At 36.2% G+C, this 14,329-nt stretch overlaps 1 protein-coding gene across 3 annotated transcripts in view; it reads right to left on the reverse strand.

Annotated features, from left to right (window-relative positions):
* Nucleotides 1–14,329, reverse strand: part of LOC126980137 (tau-tubulin kinase homolog Asator) — a 103,519-nt gene that overhangs the window by 25,821 nt on the left and 63,369 nt on the right. For all 3 annotated transcript variants that reach the window (XM_050829711.1, XM_050829712.1, XM_050829710.1), the window contains exons 12-17: nucleotides 12,477–12,674; nucleotides 11,160–11,264; nucleotides 8,782–8,904; nucleotides 6,007–6,096; nucleotides 3,687–3,768; nucleotides 976–1,071 (exon numbers count right to left, since the gene is read on the reverse strand). In XM_050829711.1, coding sequence (XP_050685668.1) covers nucleotides 976–1,071; nucleotides 3,687–3,768; nucleotides 6,007–6,096; nucleotides 8,782–8,904; nucleotides 11,160–11,264; nucleotides 12,477–12,674 — 694 coding nt within the window. The remainder of the gene's footprint in view (nucleotides 1–975; nucleotides 1,072–3,686; nucleotides 3,769–6,006; nucleotides 6,097–8,781; nucleotides 8,905–11,159; nucleotides 11,265–12,476; nucleotides 12,675–14,329) is intronic.

Here is a 14,329-nt window from a genome sequence, read left to right on the forward strand (position 1 = left end):
ACCTTACATACACGCACACACACTCCTATAACCTTATTTTGTAAAGTTTACCTTCTAAGTAACTTATTATAGTAATTGTAAATATTTTGTTATCTTATTCTGGCTTGTTTAAATCATAAAATGTTATAAATATGGCGTACGGCAAGTACGCCATATTTAAGTAAATCTACCTATTCAAAACTATATCTACATAATTCGCGTTCATTCTATTATAAGTTCAAAGTGAAATAGCACTTCGCAACAACGCTTTAAAACCAGAGTTCGATTGAGTTGTATCGTATTTCAAGTGCTTCACTATGACTCACTCAGTAAACAATGCGAATATCAAAATGATGCATATTGAGTTACTCGGTAAACAACAGTTTCATAGGGTACTGTTATTAAACTTGTTTCACGATACTCCACTGTACGGAGGTGTAAAGCCACGTATTCATTAGTAAACATTTGTTAATAAACACTGTTTATAAACTGTTCATAAGCAATGTTTCATGATGTTTCATCATCTCTGTAAACAGTTTATAAACAGTTCAGAAACATAGGTATGTGACGAAACATCTAGTTTATAAACTCAATAGGGTGCCAAAATTTCGTTTCTTTTTTTTTTATTGATGGTCCAATCAATCTTAATAACATTTTAAAATCAGTTGGTGACATTCTGGTGAAGTTTTGAAATTTATCAAATCCGCGGAGGTCATTAAATACACAACTTCTATTCAACAAATAGTTTCGAATCCACCACTTTTCTTTTCTTTTTTTTTCGATTAATGCTCTTGCGAATTCTTATGTAAGCAGCAGAGAGCATCACTACCTCCTCGGGCGACATCATGTGAACAACTGACAAGTGTGGACGGCCAAGTTTCAGAGACATGTGTTTATTGTAAACATGTTTAACGCTAGTCATAAACAGTTTATCAACAAATGTTTACTAGTGAATACGTGGCTTAATATTTAAAGCCTCAGTGTGCGTTACGTTACCGTGCGTGACGTGCGCCAGCTCGTGCACGCACGTGGGCGGCGCCGTCACCACGCGCAGGCGAGCGACCGTCCCGCCTGTCACAGCGGCAACCACGCCTGCAACCAACACACATACGAGTTACTTCACCTAGCCTTCATTACCAAAAAGTCTATCTGAATTATCAATAAACAAATGTAAATCTTTTATTAAACGCAGACTTATTGTAGTATTGAAGATTACGTAAACGATACTACAATATGGAATTTAATACTATTATAGTTGTTTTTTTTTTGTGGATTTTATGGTTCAGCCTTGTGTTGTTTTACTGGATTGCATCATTTTAAAAATATGTATATGTTGTAAACTTTTGTGTAGTTAATATGTATCTGAATTGTATTTTTAGTGATTGACGTTAACAAGCAATCTTTTGATTTTATCTCAATAAAATATTTTTGACTTTGACTTTAGCTGGAGCCGGGCTGTGACCACAATACTCATACATTAAACACTACATTTAACAAAATTGTGTTTGTATGTTATATCAAAACTAGACACACGCATACAATTGCCATGCTCAGTTTTAGAATAAGTAAGGCAAATAAATTATTTTTGAGAAATTGTGTTTTAGTTTCTATACTAAAATCCCCATGATCATACCAGAATTTCACTTCGTCTGGCAACCCTGCTATTATTGATACAGTTACTCCTAGCTTTGTTATCTTGTTAAATTAAATTACTGCTAATTTCAAGTTGAACTACGAAGACGTTGCTTCGGAGATATCTCAGAATAGTTCCTATTATTTGCAGTAGAGATCAAGTAATAGTTATTTATGCAACTGTTGTGTAATAATTATGTTTTAATGACTAATTATCAACGGTTGCATACACGACTTTATCTACACTCATAATATGAATCCTCTAAAAGATTCTGAAACAGTTAGTCCTAGTAGTAACCTAATATCATCCATTACTGATTATATACAAATAAACTAAGTATTAATAAAAAAAATATTTATTTTAGTAGTAATTTACAGTTTGTATAGTGAAATAATTAAAATTCACTTGAATATTATGTTCTTTTGCAGCGTTTAATATGAATCGCTCATTTTTTGTAAACAAAACAATAAAAATATCGAAGAAAAATGGCGGGGATTCGAATAACCTACTTTTTTTGTGTTAGTGTGGAACGCGCGTAAACGAAAAATTTTTTTTTTTTAATTCATACAGATACCACGCATCGTGCAATAAGAATGTGGTTGTCTGTTCAAACTCTTTGAGCATGAAGGGATTGAAAAAAAAAATAGGAGTGTTGTTATGAAATTCAGTACAACATTACAACACTCGTTTGGATGATGTAATGGTTATTAGAACATTGGGTATTATAATGTTGGCAATAAGCTAACTGTTTCAGAATCTTTAATAGAGAATTTAAAGCATCGGTACAGATAAAATAAGTTTAATTTATCTACCTTCAAAAACGGACTTGTTTAGTGACTGTCATTATTATTCTGCGATCACCCTCAACCGGGTAAACATAGAGATGTCAATTTTTTATGTGCTTGTGATGAGTGTGTAATAGATCCTTGAGATACATTTCTTAGACGTCAATCCTAATTGAATGAACTTTATAGTAGGGGAGCCCAAGCAGGGATGTCGGGATTTACTAAAGCGTGGCAGATTAATATACAGGGGGATACCTTGTACCCGGTTAAGTACCTCCACCAAACATGAGGCCCATATATAAGGCCGCCCGTGAAGGATACAGGATCCGATTAGTAAAAAAAAATTGACCATCAGAAATTCTCGAGCGCGTCACATTAAGGCAGGGTGAGTTAATTACATCCTAAAAAGTGTATATTCCACTAATCTGACAATTTGAGAGTGACGTAAAGAAAGGGGAAGGCAGCAATGTTGTAAAAAAAAAAGTCATCTCGACATTCTTGAGCGTAGCTAAATTGTATTTTATTTTGAAGGAAATAATTCAAGAATAATGAAAAATATATAATCAGACGATTTCCGCAAGCCGAAATAACACAAATTTTTATATATTTTGAGCTCAAAAATGTCATAAGTACAATTTTAAGCGCCCAGAATGGAATTAGCGGGAAGTTGCAGGGATGGCCTTTAGGGTGAACCGTTTTTCTATTTGTTTTTGTCAGATCAAGCGAATCCTCTAGATAATCATCAGATTATGAGACAGTACGTTTAGAACATAAAGATGAACCATATATATCTTAATCTGATGCGCTTGTGTATTTCAAAATGGCGAATTTTTTTGCACATTATGAAAATGGCCGCGAGTTTGCGTCCAATGGAAATCGTCAGATTAGTGAATGAGAGCTTTTCTTTGGTGCACTTAACACTCCCTTAGAAAATCTGACGCGCTCGATTAATTTTTTTTTTCATTTTCAACCCTTACATACAACCACCCGCATCATGCAAACGATCAGATTAACATACGTACATTATTAAAAATACGTAGTGCATTGATCCTATCAATATCTGACGTGCTCGAGGATTTCCATGCAATATTTTTTTTTACATATTTAAAAATCTATAGCCGCTTCCCCTACCCATTTTTTTCTTCTTATCATCTAAGCTTTGCAACCCAATAGGTCTCTACGACGCTCGAGTAAATCCCCATTTAGCATCGTGGGCTCCCCTACCATTATATTGTGAATGGCCTCCACCGCCGGCAGCATGTCGTATGGGCATACCCAGTGGGCGGTACCTGCGGGGCGTGTCCTCGGCGGTAGACTCTGTCGCTCAGGCCGCGCGCTGCCCGTAGCACTACCAACCGCAGATCCGCTCTCCTGTGCAACACACACACATTTTTTTTTATTAATAAAAAAACAAATTTTACATAGAGTTTTCAAAGCAATTAAAACCACTGAGGTTTGTACCATTGCTACACAGATTAAATATAATTTCACGAATAAAAGTAAAAGTAATTGTTGCAAATAATTGTTAAGCATGATAAGTTGGTGGTCAGTCAAGTCTTAGAAAGTATTTTTTTTAAATTCTGTTTTAAATTTGTCTCAGTCAACAAGTCGGTCAAGTCACGTGGCAGTTTATTATTAGTAAGTAAGTATGTATATCTTTATTTGGAACAAACACTACAAATACACGTGAACATTTACAAAATATAATAACAAATAATATGAAAAAACTTATCTTAAAAATTACTATAATATGCTTAATCTAAGTAAAACTAACATACATTAAAAAACTAAAGTAAGGCTTATTCTATATAAACATAATAAGGTGGTATTTGCAGTGTTATGTCCCAAAAAGGTTTGCTACTCAGCATATTAGTTGGGTATCACCCAACACTGATTTTCAGTAGCTACCTTCAATAAGCCGGCCGTCGCGATAACAGCCACAAGTGTTTCCATTATTAAATACAATAATTATGTAATAATTAAAAAATAAATAAATGATAGTACTCAAAACATAAGGTAAAAAATAATATTATAGTAGACGGCTAGATCGTAACAGTTATTAATTAGATATATATTGATTATATAATATATAAAATTCTCGTGTCCCGGTGTTTCTTACCAAATTCCTCCGAAACGGCTGCACCAATTTGTATGAAATTTTGTGTGCATACTGGTTTTTTTACATTTTTTATTTTATATGCCCAATATATAAATATATATACACATACATATATAAACATATATATCCATATATACATATACACATTAAATATATTCATTCAAACTATGAAAGAGATTTGCGGCGTGATTTTTTTTTAAACTACATATTAAGATTTATTTTGAGAGAGGCCCAACTGAAGTGTAAACAAATACGTTTTATATTTATTTCTTTCTTCTATTCAGTCTAGGCACTAATGTAAGCTGTTGTTCTTTCACCAAACACATTGGATGCCCGATGCATGTGCAACAGGCTTAGAATAACGGCCGTTCCCAATATATAAATTACTACCTTCTACTGTCAGTAATTAGCTGTCAATAATCTGAAGCAATACACCCGATAAGTCATTCTTATCGCCTTATATTGGGACGCGTGAATTGCAATTTCCATACAAACTTTATATCGCTGGTAAGCTATACGTCGTCCCATTGACAGACAGCGTGCAAGGATAAGGTGAATTACCGTCGATAAGTTTATTGGGGCAGCAAAGTCAACGCTAGTTAAATTTTTTATCTCAAGTAAGAGAAAGACTGAATATTGGGAACGGCCGTAACAGCGCGCGTCTATCTACAACATGAAAGAAAAGAGTGGACTGTATACTGTCAACTGTTTTCGTGATAATTATTATAAATTTTATATATTTTCAGTTTAATCAACATTGCTCATTATACAATACAAATGCATAATATCAGTATCCCGGTAAATTAGAGGACGCAGAAGGGGAAGTGGCTCACCACTCCTCCGAAGCCAAGTTCCCCATGAACTTTGCAATAATATTGTTCTTAGCCTAAATAGGTTTGATACATCGACGCGCGCCCAAGTGTCTCTTGCAACACGAAAGGAATCACAGGAGCGTGGCCGGATTATTTAGTGTGTTCGCTTTTACAAAGTACTCATAAATAATCGGATCAAATCCTGCTTTTTTAAATTCGTAAGAGAATTCATGGATTGCCTTTGCTTGCTTGCACAGATATCCTTGTTTGCCCCCAGACCTAATTATAGGCCCTTTTATGTAAATAATACCAGGACAAATTACAGACAAAACGACTTGGCTTGACTTGTCTGCGACACATCCTTCCAGGATGTGTCGCAGACATATAAATATTTTTTATGATTCTTTAACTAAATTCAAAAGTATTCTAAATTCTCGTAACAATAATTACTCTTCCATATTTTTATTAATATTTAATTTAATTCGGTATGGATCCGAACGATATTGTTTTAACGTTTTTGTGTTTGCCTGTAATTGGGTCTGCAACTCTATTTATAATACGAATGTGAATTCTGGTCGTAACAAAGATGTAAACCTGTTGACAAACTTTATAAATAAATAAATAAACATGGTAACATGGAGGAAGAAAGTCAGTTGAGAGCTGGCCACACAGCCATACCTTGGCATGGCGGTCTGGCGAGGGCGCGGGCGTGGCACGCAGCTCCACCTCCTTCTCCTTTTCCTTCTCTACCTTGTCCGTTGTCGTCGACTACACAAACAATACACAGGAACTCGTTAGTAACAAATCCAATCCTTTCAAATTCAAAAACACTTTATTCATGTAGGTCACGGAAATGACACTTATGAATGTCAAAAAAAATAAAAAAAATGTTTCTTATTGAATTTACCGCTTATGGAATTTATCGCTACTTCGAAAAGGGTTGAGCTAATGAGAAGAAGTAGCAAGAGACTCATTGCCACTCTTTTAAGTCAAGATTTACATTTTAATTGTTTTTCAAATCATTTCAATTACAATATATGCAAAGTGACGCATACAAAATACTCAAATGTCAAAAACTGAAAGGCTTACACGAGTAAGTCAAAAAAAGAAAAAAAAGTAAATTAATACTAATTGTAAACACAAGAGTTATTGAGTATAGTAGATGCATCAATCCACACGTACCGTAAATAAGACTTTCTTCGACGTACAATCAAAACTGTGGTGACACAAACTGTGACAGTGTGCGTTACTCTGACGTTCGCCCTATATGGGAACTCTGGGTGTCCCTCTGATTAGTCGATTAGTTGAACGCACGTCTTATGTGAGAAATACACTTATAAATAATTAAATGTACTTTAATATTTATCCTCCACACGCACTGGGACGCACAAAAGAGAGTGAAGGCTTTATGAGATAAAACAAAGGAGCTCCAAATATATCGGTAGATAGAATATTATAAGGAATTACGGAGCGACGCGTTTGGACTCTGGCGGTACGAGAACTCTTGCCGTCTGCTGAGTCCCGACCTATACGGATAACTTGATACGATAGGACAAATGATTTAAGTTTTCTTTATCTCAACTTCAGTCTCGTGCCAGATTTTGGCGAGACAACACGTCCTGAGGATGCCTCGTGTAGAGGCGAAACACGTGTCGAATTGTTTTAAAAACAAATATTGACGGAATTAACACTAAATAAAACTTAAATCATTTGTATAATTATGGATTTTCGCAAAGTAACGCCTAATTCAATCAATTTTCTTTTATACGATAGAGTAAGAACATTCGTTCAACAACGGTATACTACAGTACAGTACAAAACTATTTATTTTTCCGACCCAATGCTCTCGTTTTTCGTTTTGTGCATTTTCGGTTCGGTTTTCAAGTGCGTACCGAGTTGATATTGAACGATTATTATTTACACACACACACATACATACAAACATATACACACACACACACACACACACACACACACACATTTACACACACACACACACTTACATACACTTGCAAGGGTAATCAGAATATATATTTTTTTTTCTAATATTACATTTTATAAAAAAAGATAGCTTAAGTAACAGTAAAGGAGCCACAATACATCCACTCCCGCTCAACACCTTAGGGAGGAGGGGATGGCTGAAAAACAGCGCATGGATACATAAATCCATGATTCCATGTCAGGTGAAGCTGAGCCTTTTCTTTTTGCCTTTTGTTTCATCGCGTATCCTAATTTTTTTTTTATATTTGTAATTATTTTTATAGCAATAAAGAATTTATTATTATTATTATTATTATTATTATTATTATTTTTACAGTACCTACCTAATTACAATATTGATATAAACAAATCGAAGATTTAATAATTTAATCTACTCTTATACATCATTTCATTATATATTATACCTTTAGGATACCTTTACTTAGGTCATTTTGTATTACGATACGACAGAAAAAGTTTAACTAATAAATTCCGTCGCGACAACGAACCACTGTTCGCATATGATATACCTAGGCTAGGAATGTTAAAATAAATTTTGACGCGGCAACAATTTTTCATTAGTACCAATTTTAACTTCATAATAATTAATTACTCTCACAGCTTCGTGAAGAAATAAGAATAACATTGATGTGTTAAAAACTCTGGGTATTCCAAAAGATTCCATAGCTTTTAAAATAAATAGTTTTCAAAACCGTCATTCCGTACCGAAAACAGTTTCCGTTTTGATTGTGGGGAGGGCGCCGCAGCTGCCATTCTGTATACTTATATAATATATTGTGTAATTGTCCTAAATTTGACGTTTTCGTGTAACGCCAGAAAATCTGACGCGCAACGATCGTCCGAATAATAGCTTCGCTTCAAAATACATGTTTGTATGTTGGTTCCCCATGCGATAGGAAACCACGGTCTGCGATTGCTCCTTAATTGAAAATCTTATTATAAATGGAATTTGTTTTTCGACTCTATCTACTTACAAATACAACATTTAGTATTGCAAAAGTAAATTTATCGTTACTTCAAAGTACTTCATTTTATTGAACAAAAAAAAAACAAGTTTATCTAGTAGTAGTAGTAGTATATATAAGCTACACGATAATTAATTTTCAAGGTATTTGACGGGCGGTAATAATTATATCTTTTATTAGGTCTACATAAACTATCTATATCAACAATGGTCGAGAGACAATGGGCGGTTTTCAAGGAGCTATCTTCCACGTGCTACAGAGCTGTGGAATGAACTTCCTTGTGCGATGTTTCCGGGACGATACGACATGAGTACCTTCAAAAAAAGCGCGTACACCTTCCCTAAAGGCCGGCAACGCTCCTGTGATTCATCTGGTGTTGCAGGAGAATGGGGGCGGCGGTGATCACTTAACATCAGGTGACCCGTACGCTCGTTTGTCCCCCTATTCCATAAATAAAAAGACAACAAACTCCGCGGAGTATACGTACGTATCCGTTAAGATGCGTGGTCGCGTGTGCCGCATGCCTATGCGTCACTCGCTCCACCGCGTTGCTCTGGGTCTCCGTCACGATAGCGGTGGCGGGCTCAACCTCGGTAGCACGCCGCGAAGTCTGACATAAACACACAACAAATACAATAGAGAACCTCACGGACTAGTAAAAAAATAACGACTCCGTGTCACCTTACATAACAGTGTAGCACTAAAACAAGCCGATAAACGTGTAAATACATAGCCCCACGCACACACTTACACTACTACAGGCCGATAGGCGGCCATTATGAGAATTGTCATCGTCTGTGACGGATCAGTTTGCGTCTCAATGAAATATTTTAAAAATGCCGTCGTGCGTTGTGAAAACGTGTAAAAACGATAATATATAAGTATTTGTGGCCATATATGATTATTTAAGGGAGAAAAATTGTAAAACTAGTATCCCCCGTAACCGCACACACACTAGAATAACGGTGCTTCACTTGCTCATATCACGGCGCGGAGTCCTTCTTTTTTTACTCGTCCGTGAGAGAACCTATATTATACTTATAACCTAGGTCCTAAAGAATCATTAAGAGAACATTTAAAAGATATAAACAATTTGACTGTTGCTTCTCAATATATTCTTGATAATGTTCTATATATGTTTATAAGCACATTTGCAGAATTTGCTAGAAACTGTGACAATCATAAAGTCAACACGAGGAACAAACATAAACTTGCTATGCCTACTACTCGGCTAAGTCGAATTAGTGAGTCTTTTGTAGGGCGATGGATATGCTTTTCAAAACAAAAATATTACGATATTCAAAAGAATTGTTAAAAAACGATTGTGTGGTAAAGGTTACTATAACATAAATGACTTTCTTAATGATTCCACAGATTGGAAATGGAGCGACCGCCCTCAGGCTATTAAATAATAAATTTAATTGTACAATATTACTTAGTAAACATATTTCTTGATGAAAAAAAAAGCACGCTGAGTTTGTTGCTCCTATTCTACTCAGGTCTGAGGTATTCTCTTTGGAATGGGTGGTAGTTTTTGACTTTCAATAAGTGATGTCACATCTTAATTTGAATAAAAATATTTGAATTTGAACAACTTCTGAGCATTAGCCGTTGTGGGAACAGTGCACAAAACGCGTGACGTGGGAACAGTGCACAAAACGCGTGACTTGGGAACAGCTTTATGTGGCCCCCAAAACCAATAATATAAAAAAAACTACTTCGGCATGACTGTCCAAAAAAAGTCTGCCTGTTCATGAAGGCGTGTTGCTATTTCATTCACAATTGTCACGAGAAGGGGGCGGGGTTATCAGCGTGACATCGCGTCAAAATCTAAAGCATACAAAACAGTGTGTTTTAGTAGTTTCTAAAGTATGTAAAACAGTGCTTTTGATGACTTTGAATTAATTCTGTTATTGGTCATGTAAAATTGCAAAGTACGTGCAAAATGGGTGTTAAGTCAATAAATCATTAAATTTATGGGAGTGTTATTAAGTTGCAGTGAATGATGGATGTAACAAAAAAATAATGACATCATAATCAGTTTCAAAGAAATGGGAGCTTTCCTTCGTGTGAGCGGAGTTAGTTTTAGATACAGATTGAGAAACTGTTATAATTAGAGAGAGAGATGTTGAGTTTAAAGTAGATGTGGAGGCAGTTATTTTTATAAGGAAATGATGCGGTGGTTTATAAAGGATGCTTGTTGCTAGATTGATTACACAAATATATACAGCTAATGTGAATGGGAGTAGTGGATAAGGTCAAAGTAGCCGTATGTTGCACGATATGGTTGGGTGAACAAAAACGAAGAACAGTATAGATTACAAAGAGCAAGAGATTGTATGGAGTGGTCGGTGCAAGGAAGAATGCACAACCGTTGTAAATGTAGATAAGTTATCTGTGCGGACTCTTCTGGGAGACAGGTATCATTGTACGGTGCTGTGCAGGGACTGGTTTTGTAATACAGGATTCTCGTATTTTCTCTAGAATAGTCACCTTAGAAGTCTGGGCTCTCCAAATCAGACTGCCACTACTCTCTTACGGCCGTTCCCAATATACTATCTACAGGTAGAGATAAATTACTCCTTCTACTGTCAGTAATTAGCTGTCAATAATCTGAAGCTGTCGCACTATACCCGATAAGTCATTCTCATCGCATTATATTGGGACGCGTGAATTCCAATTTCCATCCAAACTTCTATCGCTGGTAAGCTTTACGTCCTCCCATTGACAGACAGCGTGTAAGTTTATTGGGACAGAAAAGTCAACCATAGTTACGATTTTTATCTCAAGTAAACCACAACCGGAGATAGACTGAATATTGGGAACGGCCGTTAGTGTGGTAGAATGAGCAAAGATAATATTTACCCGTTCCCGGTCTCGTTCGCGGTCTGGCAGGTCTGTAGACGGCGCCATCTCTACCGTAGTACCAGCTGGCTGGAGCGACACGCGCCCGCGAGTGGTCGCCACGCTCTGCGGAACACACGCCTTAAGAATAACAACTTTGACATTGTGGTGACTCTAGTTTAATTATACCCAGTCTTACGATAAGTAGACTAAGGCTACATCGCATAGTACACTACACGGACGAGTAAAAAAAGAAAGACTCCGTGACGTGATTTAAGCAAGCAACCGTTATGCTAGTGTGTGTGCGGTTACGGGGGGATACTAGTTACACAATTTTTTCTCCCTTAAATAATCATATATGGCCACAAATGCTTATTTAGTATCGTTTTTACACTTATTCACTAATCACGACGGCATTTTTAAAATATTTTATTGAGACGCAAACTGATAATGGCCGCCTATCGGCCAGTAGTAGTGTAAGTGTGTGCGTGGGGTGATGTATTTACACGTTAATCGGCTTGTTTTGGTGCTACACTGTTATGTAAGGTGACACGGAGTCCTTATTTTTTTACTAGTCCGTGAGAACACTAATGAATTTTTTTGAAGATCCTGTAGCTTACATTCTAAGTGGGTCAAACATCGAGTTCTTTGTCACCTTTGAATAGTCATATTGCTGTGCGTGTGCAACGCGATCGAAAGATAGCGGTGTCCCGTTTTCGCATAGAGATATGAATCAGCGATGACCGGCTGTATGCGAACCTGATCTAATTATTCTTTGCTTGTAAACTTTGTGTATGTACTTAATTAAGTTTTTTCTGTTCTTAATTTTAACTATCATTACGAACTCAACTCTTGTTAGCAATCCGGACAAATCTTCGTGATTTTTGGTATGCTTATAATTTGTAACGTTTTAAATAAATATATTTAAAAAAAATGTTGTGCACTTTGCCGGCTCACAGTACCGGCACCACACCTATTGATACCGTATTTAATTGTATATAGCACTGAATAATTAATAATTACAGCTCGATATAAAAAGGATGTTGAAGCTGTGATTGTAAACGCTTTTAATACTGTCTGTCAGTCACAGGTGACGTTGTCACCTGTCAAACTTAATTTAGACATACTCATGTCATCTGCTCTATCTCTTGTACGGCTCAGGGTCGTCTATGATTAGAATTAGATTAACATATCTGGTTTCTTTCATAATCTTTCAAGGGATCGTTAAAAAAGCAAAGATCTACAAATTCAACAACAAATATAATCAACACCTCGCTGAATACCTTTTTTTTTAAACCTAGTGCATGTTTCAATATTTGTCAAACTGCAGATACTCACATCCCTCTCCCAGTCGTAGGGGTCCGTCTCCCGGATGCCCCGTCGCTTGCAGCACCGCTCCAGCAGTCCACACAGCATGGTGTAGTCGGGGGTGTCCGCGTACTCCAGGCTCTGAACATGCTCCAGGAACTGGCGCAGCTCAGACGGCAAGTGCTTCAGGAGCAGCCGGTGGTCGTACTTTTCTTTCATCAGACCGACCTGTCACCGATATAATGATGCACTGCTTAAAGCTTCCACGGTTATTCACTACAATTAAATAGTTACAACCAACTGGGGCCTATTGCATACATTTACTAATAGTACTAGATTTTTTTTTATGAAAATAAGGATCGAGACGAACAGGACGTTCAGCTGATGGTAATTGATACGCCCTACCCATTACAATGCAGTGCCGCTCAGGATTGTTGAAAAACCCAAAAAAACTGAACAGCACTACAATTGCGCCCGTCACCTTGAGACACAAGATGTTAAGTCTCATTTGCCCAGTAATTTCACTAGCCCTTCAGACGGATACACAGTAATGTTTATACATTACTGCTTCACGGCAGAAATAGGCGCCGTTGTGGTACCCATAATCTAGCCGGCTTCCTGTGCAAAGGAGCCTCCCACTGGTATATACAAACAAGTAACAAGCTAAAGATTTACAAGTCGTACTAATCTTTGTTGCATAACATTTTTTTTTGCTAATACTACAAGAATATTAGTGTTGCTCAAACTACAATTTTTTTTTCAAAACTACAAGTTATATAATCTCAAGTAACAAGCGCTAATGTTTTCAGGTGTATCATGTATTTATCCAAACTTGTAATATTGGTGCTAATATTATCAGCATGCAAGTGAAGAGTAGAACATAGTTGTTGACTGGGAGAATGTGCAATTGCTTTTTGTTGAATGCCATTTGAAATTGCTTGAAGAATATAATAGGCTTAAATCGAACTTCAAAGTCAAAATCAGATAAACGCGCATTTGAATCATCTCTATAAATATTTCTTTTAAATTGCTGAATCTACCATCATAATATTATTCTCGGAAAAAGTGTGAGAGTGAGTAGAACATACAAGAAAATCAAAGGCCGCTATTCTCAATCAAATATAATATTTTACAATGGCTGTAATATACATAACAAATTAATTTGTAAGGTGCTGCGTCAAATATATGAATCGTGTTTAAATAATATAAATTATTTCATGAAAAGTAACAAAGAATAAACTGAACAAAAGTGAACCTTTCGAGCTTGAATTGATTGTTTGTGTAAGGATGCTTCGTAAACATGATGGTCGTGATTACTGTCATAATTAGTAATCACATCCAACAAGTAAGCACAATGATTTATTAAGTATACAGGTCGAACTGGCACTACAAGTAGCACGCGTTCATGAGTTGACGCATGGACCAACCATCATTCCTTTCGCACATATTTGAGGAAGGAGCCGACCCGGCACCTGAAGCTGCCGCAAGCATTTTAAAGAAGGGTACACTATTTTGAAAGGTGAAATTTATTCGGCTAAATTTGTAGGAGTAATTCGTCTTCTTCATCTACTGATGAATTCAATAAACTTTAAATATTCGATCAACGAATACTAAAGTAATATGGTGCCCCTTAGGTACGTAGAAACAATTACATGTTTCTTCTAATAATTTGTATTTTCTGCTTCATATTGCAACAAGAACTAGTAAACATCTAACTTATTATATTATTTATACTGATATGTTGAAACTTGTAGTTTATTCCGGCTACTAAACCGCTAATATATTTATCTTGTACTTTGTTATGCAATAGGCCGATATAGCATGCTGATATTTCAAATTTGTTGCAAGCTTAGTGGACAAAATATTTTGGCGCATCTACAAAG

Source organism: Leptidea sinapis, chromosome 5 (genome assembly GCF_905404315.1).
Source record: "Leptidea sinapis chromosome 5, ilLepSina1.1, whole genome shotgun sequence".
Taxonomy (NCBI): domain Eukaryota; kingdom Metazoa; phylum Arthropoda; class Insecta; order Lepidoptera; family Pieridae; genus Leptidea; species Leptidea sinapis.